Source organism: Sus scrofa, chromosome 15 (genome assembly GCF_000003025.6).
Source record: "Sus scrofa isolate TJ Tabasco breed Duroc chromosome 15, Sscrofa11.1, whole genome shotgun sequence".
Classification (NCBI taxonomy): domain Eukaryota; kingdom Metazoa; phylum Chordata; class Mammalia; order Artiodactyla; family Suidae; genus Sus; species Sus scrofa.
In genome coordinates, this window is record NC_010457.5 from 133473218 (window position 1) to 133486673 (window position 13456).

The following is a 13456-nucleotide window of genomic DNA, read 5'->3' on the forward strand; positions in this document are numbered from 1 at the left end:
ATCAACCAAAATACGCTTTTCCAAATACCTGCTGCGAATGCCTCACAGATATGAGCGGTGACGGACTCCCCGGGAGGCGCGTGGGCCTTGGCACGGGGACGTGGGACGGCGCAAAGGGGGGCGAGCCGTGTGGGGGAGGACAGGCCACCCAGTGTCGCCAGCTCGCCTGCGGGGTGAGCACCACGTGTCTGGCCCCATCCCACGATGCAACTGCAGGGAGGGGCCGTCTTTTCTGTTGCAGCGCCCACCCTCCAGCCCCATGGCGTCCTGCCCCGTCCTGCACAAGGAGACTGTGTTCCAGACCGGAGCCCACGCCTACAGAATCCCCGCTCTGCTCTACTTGCCTCAGCAGAAGACCCTGCTGGCCTTTGCGGAGAAGCGGGCGAGCAAGAAGGACGAGCACGCGAAGCTGATTGTCCTGCGCAGGGGAAGCTACGATGCGTCCACCCGCCAGGTCCGGGTAAGGCAGGAAGTGGCGACCAGAGCTCTGCCGGGAGCCCGGGGACCAGCCCATCTTTAGATGGCTGTCTGGGGACATCGGGGGAGGGCAGAGGAGGTGTCCCCAAGTGCTGGCCCAGGTCTCAAACATGTTCAGTTGGCCTGGCAGCATCTGCTTTTTTCTTTTTTTCTTTCTTTTTTTTTTTTTTTTTTGGCTATCTTAGGGCCGGACCCACGGGCGTATGGAGGCTCCCAGGCTAAGGATCCAATCAGAGCTGTAGCCGCTGGCCTACACTGCAGCTCACAGCAGCACGAGACCCTTAACCCACCTTAACCCACTGGGAAAGGCCAGGATTGAACCCACGACCTCATGGATCCTAGTGGGGTCTGTTAACCTCTGAGTCAAGAAGGGAACTCCTTCTTCTTTTTTATTTTTTGCCTATTCTTTATTACAAGTCAGCCAGGGAAACTGATTCTGGGAAGGTCTCCTTCCATCCTTGAGAACCTGAGGGAAGACCAGTTCGGCATCCCGTCCCTGGGGGCTTGTACCCTTTGAGTGAGATTAACCTGGGCTGGGTGGTCGGGATGACTGCTTGTGTCCTGAGCTCCAGTGTGAAGGCCAAGCAATTCTGATGAAGATGCTCAAGGCTGGCGTGTCACATGTGAAGGGCTTAGCATCATTTTGATCTTTCCTTTGTGGTCCATATCTCCTATGAGTTGTTCGGAGCACGGATTTTAAGCAGATGGTCCTGGGTTCAAGTCCTGGTTCTGCTCTTTACCAGAAGTATGGCCTTGGGCCTCGCTGCCCAAGGCACCATCTAAAGCTCTCGTTCTACAGGTGTAAGACAAAGCTAGTAATATCTGTCCCCCAGAAGCTAGGGGTTAGGGTTATATGAGACCATGGATATTAGACTCTCGGCCCCGTGTGTGCACTTACCATTGCTCACTGGAGGATAGCAGTTGATTAATAGGGATAAACAGCATAGTTGCAGCATAAATGACATAGACGCGGGCCTGTGGAGCTCCCCGTGAGTCCTTAGGCTCGGGGTGCTGCCCCCCTCCTAGGCTGCATCAGTGGAATATGACACATAGAAGACAGGACATGATTTGTCATGTCCTGTGCCACGCTGGCAGACTATGTAGTTATTACTGGGGCTTTACTTTTCAAGAATGGGACGCTGATCTGGGCTGGTACAAAGAGACAGGATGAAGCTGAGCATAGCCGGCGCCTGTATCGTCTTTGGACTTGGGGCCTAAACATCCTAGGCGCCCTGTGACGGATGTCGGTGGGGGTGGGAACAGCAACCATTGGACCGAAGGGTGGGCTGCCTTGGAGGGAGGCAGGGCCCCAGCTTCTGCCCTAGGAAGCATGTGAGGGTGAATGAGCCCTGGGCCAAGCGGTCTCCTCCATATGACCCTTGATCCTTAACCCCGGAAAAAACACCCGCTCGCAGAGCGCAGCCGCTGTCACTTGAGTCACAGCCATTTCACAGCTTCTCCTTCTCTCACCTGCAGTGGCACCCGCAGGAGGCGGTGGCCCAAGCCCAGCTGGAGGGCCACCGGTCCATGAACCCCAGCCCCCTGTATGACAAGAAGACGGGGACCCTTTTCCTCTTCTTCATTGCCATCCCCGGGCAGGTGTCTGAGCACCACCAGCTCCAGACCAGGGTCAACTTGACACGGCTGTGCCAGGTCACCAGCACAGACCATGGGAGGTCCTGGAGCCCCGCCAGAGACCTCACGGACTCCGTCATTGGCCCGGCCCACAAGGACTGGGCCACTTTCGCGGTGGGCCCGGGCCACTGCCTGCAGCTGCACAACCAGACGCAGAGCCTGCTGGTGCCAGCCTACGCTTACCGCAACCTCCCCTTTCCGCGGGCACCCGCCCCCTCCGCCTTCTGCTTGGTCAGCCATGACCACGGGCACACGTGGGCACGAGGCAGCTTCGTGGCCCTGGACACCCTGGAGTGCCAGGTGGCCGAAGTCGGAGATGCAGAACAGAGGGTGGTGTATCTGAACGCGAGGAGCCGCCTCCAAGCCAGGGTCCAGGCCCAGAGCACCAACGGCGGGCTCGATTTCGGGGAGACCCAGCCAGTAAAGCAGCTCGTGGAGCCTCCGCACGGCTGCCAGGGGAGCATCATCAGCTTCCCCAGCCCCCGAGGGGGGCCGGACTCCCCACACCAGTGGCTGCTCTACACCCACCCGACTGACCCGAAGCGAAGATCCAACCTGGGCGTGTACCTGAACCGACAGGCCCCCGCGCCCTTGGCCTGGTCAGAGCCCGCCCTGCTGGCCACGGGCAGCTGCGCTTACTCAGACCTCCAGAGCATGGGCGCCGGCCCCGACGGGTCACCCCAGTTTGGGTGTCTGTATGAATCAAATGATTATGAGGAGATTGTCTTTGTCATGTTCACCCTGAAACAAGCCTTCCCAGCTGCATTTTTGCTGCAATGAGCCGTGAGCCCTCTGCGTGCTGCCCAAGGAGGGAGCTCCCCTCTGCCGGGCTGGGGGTTTCCTTCCTCCATGCCCCCATCCCACCCCCTACCCCGGCACCCCCTGGCCTTGGGAGGCAGCCTTGCATGCTGTTCCCTTTGCTGAAAGCCCGTGCCTGCCTCTGGGCTCCTCTCCTCCTGCGAGGTCTCAGCAGGAGAATCTATTTTCAGCCCAGACCCTGAAGGAACTGGCTTCCTGGAGCCCCTTGGCTCAGTCTGCTGCTCCCCGCAGTGACCCAGCCCTTCTGCAGCTCTTGATAAATGATCTAGATCAGCCCGTTTCTTCTTAGCAAATGCTCGGCACGTTCCTGGACAGAGATGTCACTTAGCAGACACATACATGTCTGTCTGTCTGTCTGTCTGTCTGTGTGGGTCTGAGCAATGCTTGAGAGCAGGGAGCTTGGGGACAGCTTTGCAGGGAGGTAAGGCAGGGTCTTGGAAAATTAAATGGGTTTAAGTCATTGGGTTAGTTTCCTGGAGCTGCTGCAACAAATTACCACTGACTTAGTGTCTTTTTTTTTTTTTTTTTTTCCTTTTGACTTAGTGTCTTAAGACAGCAGAAATTTATCCTCTCATTGTTCTGGAGGCTGAAAGTCCCAAAGCAAGGTGCCAGGGCTCTGGGGGAGAGTCCTTCCTGGCCTCATCCGGCTTCTGGTGGTCCTGGGCCCCCTCGGCTTGTGGCTGCATCACTTTCACATCTGCCTCTGTCTTTGCGTCCATTTCTCCTCCTCCTCTGCCTTCTCTTCTGTCTCTTAGAAGGTCACTTGTCATTGGGTCTAAGACCCACCTGGAAAATCTAGGATGGTCCTTCATGTAGTTCCATCTGCAAAGACTCTTTTCCAGATAAAGTCACGTTCACAGATTCTGGGGTTAGGACATGGATCTACCTTTTTGAGCCACTACAGCCACAGTGTATCATTCTTCTGTAGGTGATGTGGCTACAGGTGGGAATGAAATGCCAATGAATCAGGTAATTCAAAAGAATGGAGGGGGCCGGAGGTTTGGGCTGTTGGATGTGCATCTGTGGCGCGGAGCTGGTCTGGAGCATTCGTCTTTGGGGTGACAGGTGTGCCACCATGTGGAGGCTGGGAGAGAAGCGGGGGAAGGGAGCTGTGCTTGTGTAGCTCTTACGGGAAGAGCAGGAGAAGGCTGCCCCCCCACCCCCCGTCTTGAGACACCCTGAGAGAGGGCCCAGCTGGGGTGGAGGAGGCTGACTCCTCTCTGAGCTCCGGGGTCTTCAGGGGCCTTTGTCACTTGTCCCCGTGGAAGAGAGGGCTTGTGCCCCCGCCCCCAGCAGAGCCCCACTCTTTGATCCATCAGATCAATGTAACAGTTGATGGCAGGGGCCCAGTGATAGCGGCCACGGGTTCTTGGGGCTGCACCGTGCCTCCGTGAGGCCAGGCAGCGCTGAGATGGATCCTTCACAGTGTGGGAGCTGAAGATGTGGCTTTGGTTCTGGGTGCGGTTCCCACACTGGCCTCCTGGTGCTGCTTCTCTGGGTGGGATTTTAAGAAATCCAGCTGGAAGGATGAGGAAATAGGGCCTGGTCATTGCTGGGGTGGAAAGTCAGGCCCCTTGGTTTCAGGGGTGCTCACCTGGAATCCTCCAAACCCCGCAAAGGTGGCAGTAAGTGTGTGGGGGGGGGTGGAGGCCAAAGCAGGAGGGTGAGGATGAGGGCAGGCAAGCCAGGGGCAGGGTGCCCTCCAGAAGCTTGAAGGTAGGGCAGTACGCTACCTCAACTGGGGCTCTTTCGAGCGTGGAAGGAGGATGCTGGGAATAGTTATACCATGGCAGTGGGCATTAACCAGGCTCTACCAGGTACACCCAAGGTTTAATTCAGAAAGACCCATTGAAGATTGTGCCCGGGGCCGGCCTCTGTCTACTCTCCTGCAAGAGTCAGTCACCTGCCAAAGTCTTGAGAAGAGGCAGGGATAAAATGGAGCATCTGGCTACTGCCAAGCAAACATCACTCTCTTAAGCTCCCTCCTTTCACAGAGGTCAGTGGGCCTCAAATCCAACTGCTTATTCGAATTTTCTGGGGAGCATTTAACCATGCTGATGCCCAGACATGGGTATTTCTTCAAAAGCTCCTCAGGTTATTCTAGTGGACATAAAGATCAAGACCCACTGGCACAAATGGTTTCTAAAGTTCCTTCTTGTTCTAAATGTATACCAACGCCAAAGTCTTCTGAGTTGAAATTTTTTTTAAAAAAAATAACAGTTGATGTGGATAAAGCTGAGCTGATCAAAAGAGAGTCGGAAAAGAAAAGTCATAAATGGGGAGAAGATATTTAGGATATATATATATATCTCACAAAGGGCTTATTTCCAGAATATATAAAGAGCTTCTACAAATCAATAAGAAAATCCAGTTAAAAATGGGCCAAAGGCTTGAACAGTCACTTCACCAAAGAGGATGTCTTAAAGGCTGTCAAACCCATGTCATCCAGGAAATGCAAATTAAAACCATGACATACTTATCACTAGAATGACGAATATTAAAAGGATTAATAACAGCAGGTATTGGCAAGGTTGTGAAGTGACCACTCAGACATTTCTGGAAGAAGTGTAATCCGAATATCTTCTTTGGAGAGCTGTTTGGTAATATCTGCTCAAACTGAACATGAAATAACTACTCTATGATCCAGCAATTCCACTCTGAAGTATATTTCTCAGAGAAATGAACACATACATCTGCCAAAGACACGTATGCAAATGTTCATGGCAGCTTCCTTCATGGGAGTCCCACACTGAAAACAACCCAACTGCCAATCAAAAATAGAATGGACAGCTCAGCTGGGGAATAGTACACGATAAAAGAATGAACTACTGCATGCAATTGCATGGATGATTTTTCAGACATTGTGTTGAGTGCAAGAAGCCAGACTCCAAAGAGTACTTATTTTACGATTCTATTTATACGAAATTTAAGGACAAGCAAGACCAATCTATGCTATATAAACCAGCTGTGCCCTAGGAAGGGGGTAGAAGGAAACTTCTGGATGCTCGTGACATTCTCTTGTTTGATCTGGTGCTGGTTAGGTGGGTGATTCCATAAGTTAAAAACCTAATGAGCTGTGAATAAGATTTGTGCGCCCCAGTCTATGTGTGTTATACCTCAATTAAAAAAAAAAACATAAACATTGAACTGAAAAGTGGATTTGCTAGTTAAACCTCCCAATCACTATATTGCATTGGGTTGTAAACACTTTGGAACTGAATTTCTTTTTCTCCCCCCTCCTCCTTTTTTTTGCCACACCCTTGGCATATGGAAGTTCCCATGCCAGGGATTAAATCTGAGCCACAGCTTCAACCTCCACCACAGCTGTGGCCATGATGCAGGATCCTTAACCCACTGTGCTGGGCTGGGGATCAAACCTGCACTGCCGCAGAGACGATGCCAGATCCTTAATCTGCTGTACCACAGCAGAAACTCTGGAAACAGAACATTTGTAACGAACTTTTGTGGGAGAATAATTTTAGATTTACAGAAAAGTTGTAAAGATAGTGCAGAGCGTTCCCAAATACCCCACACCCTGTCTCCCCTGACGGTAACATCTTACATAACTGTGGTGTATTTGTCAAAACTAAGATGTTAACCCCGGTACATTACTAGTCATTAAACTCTAGACCTGATTCAGATTGCACCAGTTTTTCCACCAGGGTCCTTTCTCTGATCTGGGATCCAGTCCAGGATACATTTAGTGAAACTGAATTTTTACTGTAATTGATGTCCACACACACACACACACACACACACACAGATACAAAATTCCAGCACACCCCTTCCCTCCTCCCACCTTCTCCTAAAACACACCTGTCAAACAAATAATCAAACCAATGCAAAGAACCCATGCTTCAGGCCCGGACCTCAGGAGTGAAAATATCAAGAGTTCAGGCTCCGAGGGCTCAGGAAAGGGTTCCCAAGTTAATTACACAGGTCCCGACGGTTCCATATGCGGGGTGGGGCCTGGGCCAGTTTTGACCCCAATGCTACTGCCTGGGACGTTAGGTGCTGGTGCAGGTCTGTGTGTGTGTATGTGCGCGCACGCGCGTGCGCCCATGCCCCCTGTGCGTGGCCATTGTACATGCACTGCCAGGCCCAAGCTGGAGGGAGGCAGGTGGAGCAGCCCTGCTCCGGGCACTGCCTGGTGACCCCCATGAACAGAGTACAGGCACAGCAGAGATCAGGGAAGCCTGGCCTCGGCCACACTCTCTTTAGCACAGACAGGGCGACCTGGGCTCCAGGCTTGGAAATGCCCCTTGGACGCGGCCCTTGTAGGAATGCAGCTCAGAGTTGCTACCGCCCAGCTGTGCAACCCCTGTGTCTGCAGCCATCTTTAACTGCACTGTCTGGAGTGGTCTCGCCACGTTTATTTCTTGGTCTTCCAGGAACAGAGACCATGGCCTGGACTCCGGGCACCTGGGGGACCGGCTCTGGAAGCCACTGAGGAAGGGATTCCAAGGCTGGAGAGTGGATGTGGCCGCTGGTACACTTGCCCCTGGAGAGCAGCAGCCAAGGCCCTGATAAGGCCTGTGTGGTAGGTGGAACGATAACTCCTAAAGGGATCCGTGTCCTGATCCCGCAACCCTGTGACTGTGGCCTCCCACAGGGGACTTCGCAGGGGGATTACGCTGGGCATCTTGAGATGAGGGGACCATCCTTGGTTATCGCGGTGGGGCACAGAGGAGATCGCTCGCGGCCGCGGCACAGGGAGGCAGGGGGACAGTTGGCTACAAAGAGACCGTGGGATGTGACACCGAAACAGAACACTACGCTGCTGGCCTCAAGGATGGATGAAGCCACAAGCCAAGGAACACAAGCAAAGCAGCTCAGGGAGCTGGAAAGTTACAGCCAGGCGGGAGGGAGCGTGGCCCTGCTGACGCCGGGACATTCACCCAGGGGAACTGATTTGGGACATCTGCCCCTTGGAACTGTAAGAGACTAAGGGGTGACACCTCAAGGTCACAGTGGCCAAAAAACATACAGAAAAAGAGAAGCTAAAAAAGGGATCATTTCTGTCATGGCCTCGTGTAATTCCTTTCTTGGGTCAGTCCGGACACCTGATGGCCCAAGGAAAGTGACAGTTTGACCTCTAGCACCTGGGATGTCACAAGCAACCTTTCCTGAGGTTGCAGAACCCCCATCAGTCCCAGGGAATCCAGACCTTCCTTGATCCCGGGAGAGGGGAGAGGGCCTGTGTTACCATGGCAACCTTCCACTCCCCCCCCCCCCCCGTCAGCCCACAGGGACCTGGGCCGTGTCCCAGGAGGTGCTGTCTGTGGGCAGGAGGGTAAGACCCAATCTGGCCTATTGAATGTAAGGCTGAGCTCACTGTTAACCTAAGACTCCTTGGCCCCATCCAGGTCCTTCTCTTCAAGGTCAACTAGTGGCCAGTCCTCCAACAACTGGCCCCACGTGACGGATCAGGGGAGGCCAGCTGCCTCCTGCAGCCATCCCTCCAGCCCCTGCCTCTCTAAAAGGGGCAGCTCGCTGAGGGCCAGAACCTCCCCAAAGACGAAGGAGGCCTCCAGATGCCCTGCTGTCCAGAGTCCAGAGCTCCGAAATCTCCTCTGCCGAGGGGTCAGTACTCTCGTCACTGTTGGGGACCCCCAGGACAGGGCCATCATTTCCATCAGGTCCCTGTTTACTCCCCCCCCCTTTGTTCTGTGCAGACGTCGGATGGCCCATGGGGGTGACGATGGAGTATTGCTGTAGACTGTCCTATGGCCACACACATGGCCGTGACTTTGCAGAACAGGCCCACTAAGGGAACTGGGAATGGATCAGGGTCAGTGACATGGCCAAGGCCACCTTTCCCACACCAGCCACTCCAGGGGCCAGGAGTTCAGTTTGCTTTCCTGGGGTGGTTAAGGCCACCATAACGCAAAGGAGCATTGAGTGTCAGTGGTGGACCAGACGTCATTCTGGGAGCTGGCGATTCAACGGTGACAAGACAGAGCCACTGTCCTCAAGAACTTGTACCTCATGGGATAAAGTGGGTGAGAGACACATCAGCAACTTAGAGGAATGCACCTCTGTGCAGGTCGGTGATAAGGAGAATATAAAACGGAATGACGAGGTCAAGAATGCAAGGAGGGGACGCTTTAGCAGCCCCAGGAGAAACAACAGCACACTGTGCTCCCCTCGAGGAGCCACGGCCACGGAGCCCGGATCTGACCAGTGTCCAGGTGGCTGCTGGCCCCCCGGGACCTTAGTCTCCGACCTTTCCCCAGTGTTGCCCTTGGAGTCCACCTGCCCCATAGAGCAGCGGCATCCACGCTGTGGGCCCGGGAGCAGCAGCATCACCCGGGGGGTTGTGAGAGAGCCACAGAATCCCACGGAATCCTACAGACCTTCCGAATCTGAAAGCCCAGGGGCGGGGCTTAGCAGGCTGTGTTTTAACACGCCCTCCAGAGGATTCTGATGCTACAGAAAGTTTGCACACTTGGAGCAATCCTGGTATAGAGCCCAAGCTGCTGGATTCTATACATCTTCCTGTTCAAGAGGCAGGAAGCTCCTCCCAGTTCTGCGAGACCCCCCTCGCCGCCTGGTGTGCTTGGTGATACACATAGCGCTGGTGGGATTTAACACCTGGACCCCAGCGAGGGTGATGAGGGTGGTTGATGATGGGAGCAGAGGTTGGCAAAGCTCCTCGTTGCCCAGGCTTTTTCTTTGCCTGCAGAGGAGAAGGTACTGCTGGGCACACCTGTCTAACTGGGTCAAAAGGATGTTCTCTGGGCCGGGAATAAAGGTCCACAGGATTTCAGTGAATCGTCCCTTGGGGCCGGTGCGTTTGCAGCCCACTGGTTTTCTTCTGGTCCCTTACAGCAATGCTCTCCTCTATTAGCTGTGGTCCACCCCCACCCTGGCTCAACCAGCGCCCTTCCTCTGTCACAAATCCATCTGTGGGCGCTTGGAAGGTAACTCTGGTCCCTCCTTGGCCATTCTGGAGCTTAAATATACATTTCTAATTGGCATCGCCTAAGAGAAAGGCTGACAAGGAATTGTGACAAGATTCTGAAGTTGTGAAGCCACTGGTACAGAGAAGTTCTGCAGCCCTTGTGTGCACGGCCCCTCTATCCAGGGGCTGCCCCCTTCCACTCTGGGCAAGGGCACCACCTTTGTTCCTCTAACAAACACATGTGCCCGGAGCAGGAAGACCAAGGAACATGAGCGTAGCCAAGGTGGCCCCTGGACGGCCTGACTCCTGACAGTGGGCACCGCCTGCAATGTGTCAAGACCATAAATGAAAAAGCCACAAGACTCATCTTTCGGCGAGGTCCCTCATGGCCACAGCAGATTCTGCTTCCTCCCCTGCGGGTTTAATCATGCCGAAGCCGCACACACATGCACACACATGCACATGTATGCATTCAGGCAGAGTTTCCCTCCAGACCTCTCCTCCCCACCCAGGACCAGCTCCTTGTATTGGCTTCCTCGGGACCGCACAGCTGGACTGAAGCAGGGCCAGCAGCGTGACGGGGTTTTCTGAGCCCAGGCCAATGTTCCCACATTTTTTTTCTGCCACGCCCGCATATAGGATGGAACCCACACCACAGCAGCAACGGCACCACAGCAAGAGCAATGCTGGATGCTTCAGCCACTGAGCCGCCAGGGAACATCACCCCCCCACCACCACCTCCCTGGGCCACACCTGTTCTGAGTTGCCTCCATCATCTCTTCCAGAACATTTAAGAAGCTCAAAGGGGGCAAGTGTCTGGGCTCTGGGACGCGGAGTTCTGCTTGGCCCGTCTCGGAGCCTGTGTCCTTAGCCCCTGGGCACCATGCAGCCTTCCCTGGCATCACCTCGCAGGAGAGGGTAGGAGGCGGACCTGGGATGTTGGCCCGGCTCTACGGACTTGCCAGCCTAGAGCCTAAGAAGTTGGCAATTCATGCAGAGCCGGGAGGAGCTGGAGCGCTTGGTGCTCAAAGGCCCTTGTGCTGCATCGTGAGAATTCAGTGCCCAGTCCACGCTGCCGCCCGCATCCTATCCCCGCCGTGTGAAGACGAGAGGAAGGAATCCAGGATTTAAATGTGATACTTAAATCACACTGCTCCCAGAAGGGGTGGGAAAGCTGACTGTACTTTTGGCAAGGTGTTACTTTTTCAAATTCCATTTTTGTACTGTTTTTAAGGGAGGGTTTCAAAGTCGTAGCTGCCAAACCTTTAGAAGTACAAAGAAGCAGGAAAAAACCACCCATAATCCCACTAGCCAGAGGCACTTTTTCTTCTGGTCTTTTATCTGCGACCTTCTCATTTTTTTTCCTCCAAAACTGAGATTATGCTGCAAAATCATTACCGGTTCATGCTTTTTAGTCCCACTTGAGGGTATATAATAAGCATTTCCTCTTATATTTTCTTGCAAAAGATGACACATCAGAGAGACAGCCTACAAATTATTTACTGATTCCTTGTGTGTAAGAAATTGAAGTTCCTTAGATTTTTTTCAGTTATAAATACACTGCATTGAACACCGTTGCAACTACATCTTCATCCTCATTGGTGATTATTTCTGTAAACTGAATGCCCTGAAAGGAAGTCTTGAGTCCAAGATGAACAGTTAAAGTCTCTCGAGATGTGTAGCTGGTCCATGGTAAAGCACAGCTCCCATCCTGAGCTTCGCATGCCCTGAAATGGCTTTTTCCTTTTATACTTTTACACAGCCCATTAAGCGTTTGTTCTTCACTTCCTAAATCGTGATCGCTGCTTTCTCCCTGATGTGGTTTGTCATCTGGTTCAAGACCCGAAATAGACGCACATACAGAAAGTTCTAGAATCACAGAGGTCAGAAGGGCCCTGAACATGACCTGTTCTAACTTTGTTCATCTGATGAAGTCAGAGCAGAGGCCTGGGGAGGCAGGCAACTTGCTCAAAGTCACACAGTCCTGCCTTGGACTCTCTCAGCCCCTGCAGCTACCCCAGCCTCACCCCTACCTGGAACCAGAAGTTCAAGGATCCCCGCAAAAGGAAGTGGCATCCTGACCACTGTCAACGCCTTTCCTTTGCCTTCACTCAAGAGGGCCGTTGGTTGAGCCATCAGGCCCTGCCTTATGCCAAGGAGGCTCTGGGTCTGAGGACACTCAGCTGGCCCTTGCCATCGGAATCACATTCCTCCCACATATGAAGCGGTTTCCTTCTTCAAGATATTGCAGTGACATTCTGAGTGTGGCTTTTGTTACACCAGGGCCACCACTTTTAGTGAGAACCTCGCTTTCAATGCACTAACTACTTATGTTTTTTTCTTCTTTAAACCAACAAGAAATCACTTATTGAATACTCATTATCCATTAGGTACGTAGAATGAGTATTGCCATATGGTCCTAAGCTGAGGGCAATAAAATGAAAATGAATGTCTACCGAGGTCTGACTGCACCTGGCGTTATTCTAAGCCCTTTGCAGGAATTCACTCATTTAATCCTGCCCATGAGGCGGGTCACTGATATCACCTCTATTTTATAGAGGGAGAAACTGAGGCAGAGGAAGTTGAAGACTCTTAACTGTGATTTGACAAGCTGGTAAGCGGCTGAGCCGGGAGGTCAAGTTCCCCACTCTGCCCTTTTCTTTCTTGGCTGGGGAGGAATTACGCTGTGGACGTGTCACAGCACAGAACAAGTCCCAGCATTGAGTGCACGCTCCACGAGGGCAGAGGGTCTGTGCCCTGGGGTCCAGGGCAGTGTCTGGGCACATGTCAGGGTCTCAGTCAACATTTGTTAAGTGAATGAGTGAAAGAATGAACAGACACATGTGAGGTCCCAATTCGGTCCCATCAGAGCTGGAGTGAGTGTGGGAGAGGGTGATAATGACCAGGAAAGGTGGGCGAGCCGTGGACATTGAAGGGCTTTGTGAGACCTGCTAGAGAGCTTGCACTTCCTCCTGTGTTAGAGGGGAGGTATCAGGGGATTTCTCCTGGAGGAAAGGCAGGCCTGGGTTTGCCTTCTAGAGGGAGAGCCCTGGGTAAAATGCAGGGACAGAGTGAACGGTGTGGGTGGTGTGGGAAGGAGCCTGAGGGGAGGGTGGGCTAGTGTGGGTCCTCTTGGAAAGTCCAGGGACAAACTGTGCAGGAGTGGAATAAAGCCAGGGCCAGGGGTTGGGAGGGAACCGCATTGGAGGGAGTGGATTCCAGAAGTTTCTACGGCTCAGTGATGTGGGCGGGGATGCAGCTGTCACTTGGATCCTAGCTTGGAAGACTGGGTGGTTTGGTGACAGTAATCTAGATGCCCATGGAGAACGGATTTTTGGTGTAAAGACAGAAAATTCAGATGAAGTGGGACTCAAGCATTCACTGGCTATCTAAATCAAAGTCACCTGCACAGTGGTTAAGACATTAAACAAACACGAGCTAGAATCTCAGATCTGCCACTGACTTGCAGCTGGATTATTTAACCTCTCTGGGTCTCAGCTTCTCTGCCAATAACATGGAGATAAGGATGGGACCTCCTCATGGGGCATCATGACGACCGACCAGGTGAGGTTCGTGCCGAGAGCTCAGCACAGTGCCTTACACCTAGTTTCAGGTAGAAAG

General features: G+C 53.2%; 1 protein-coding gene across 3 annotated transcripts in view; it reads left to right on the top strand.

The window, feature by feature from the left end:
- The window catches only part of NEU2 (neuraminidase 2), an 86848-nt gene extending 80659 nt beyond the window's left edge, over positions 1-6189 (top strand). For all 3 annotated transcript variants that reach the window (XM_021074906.1, XM_021074907.1, XM_013984592.2), the window contains 2 exons: positions 242-460; positions 1954-6189. In XM_021074906.1, coding sequence (XP_020930565.1) covers positions 260-460; positions 1954-2892 — 1140 coding nt within the window. In that variant the 5' untranslated portion in view covers positions 242-259 and the 3' untranslated portion in view covers positions 2893-6189. The remainder of the gene's footprint in view (positions 1-241; positions 461-1953) is intronic.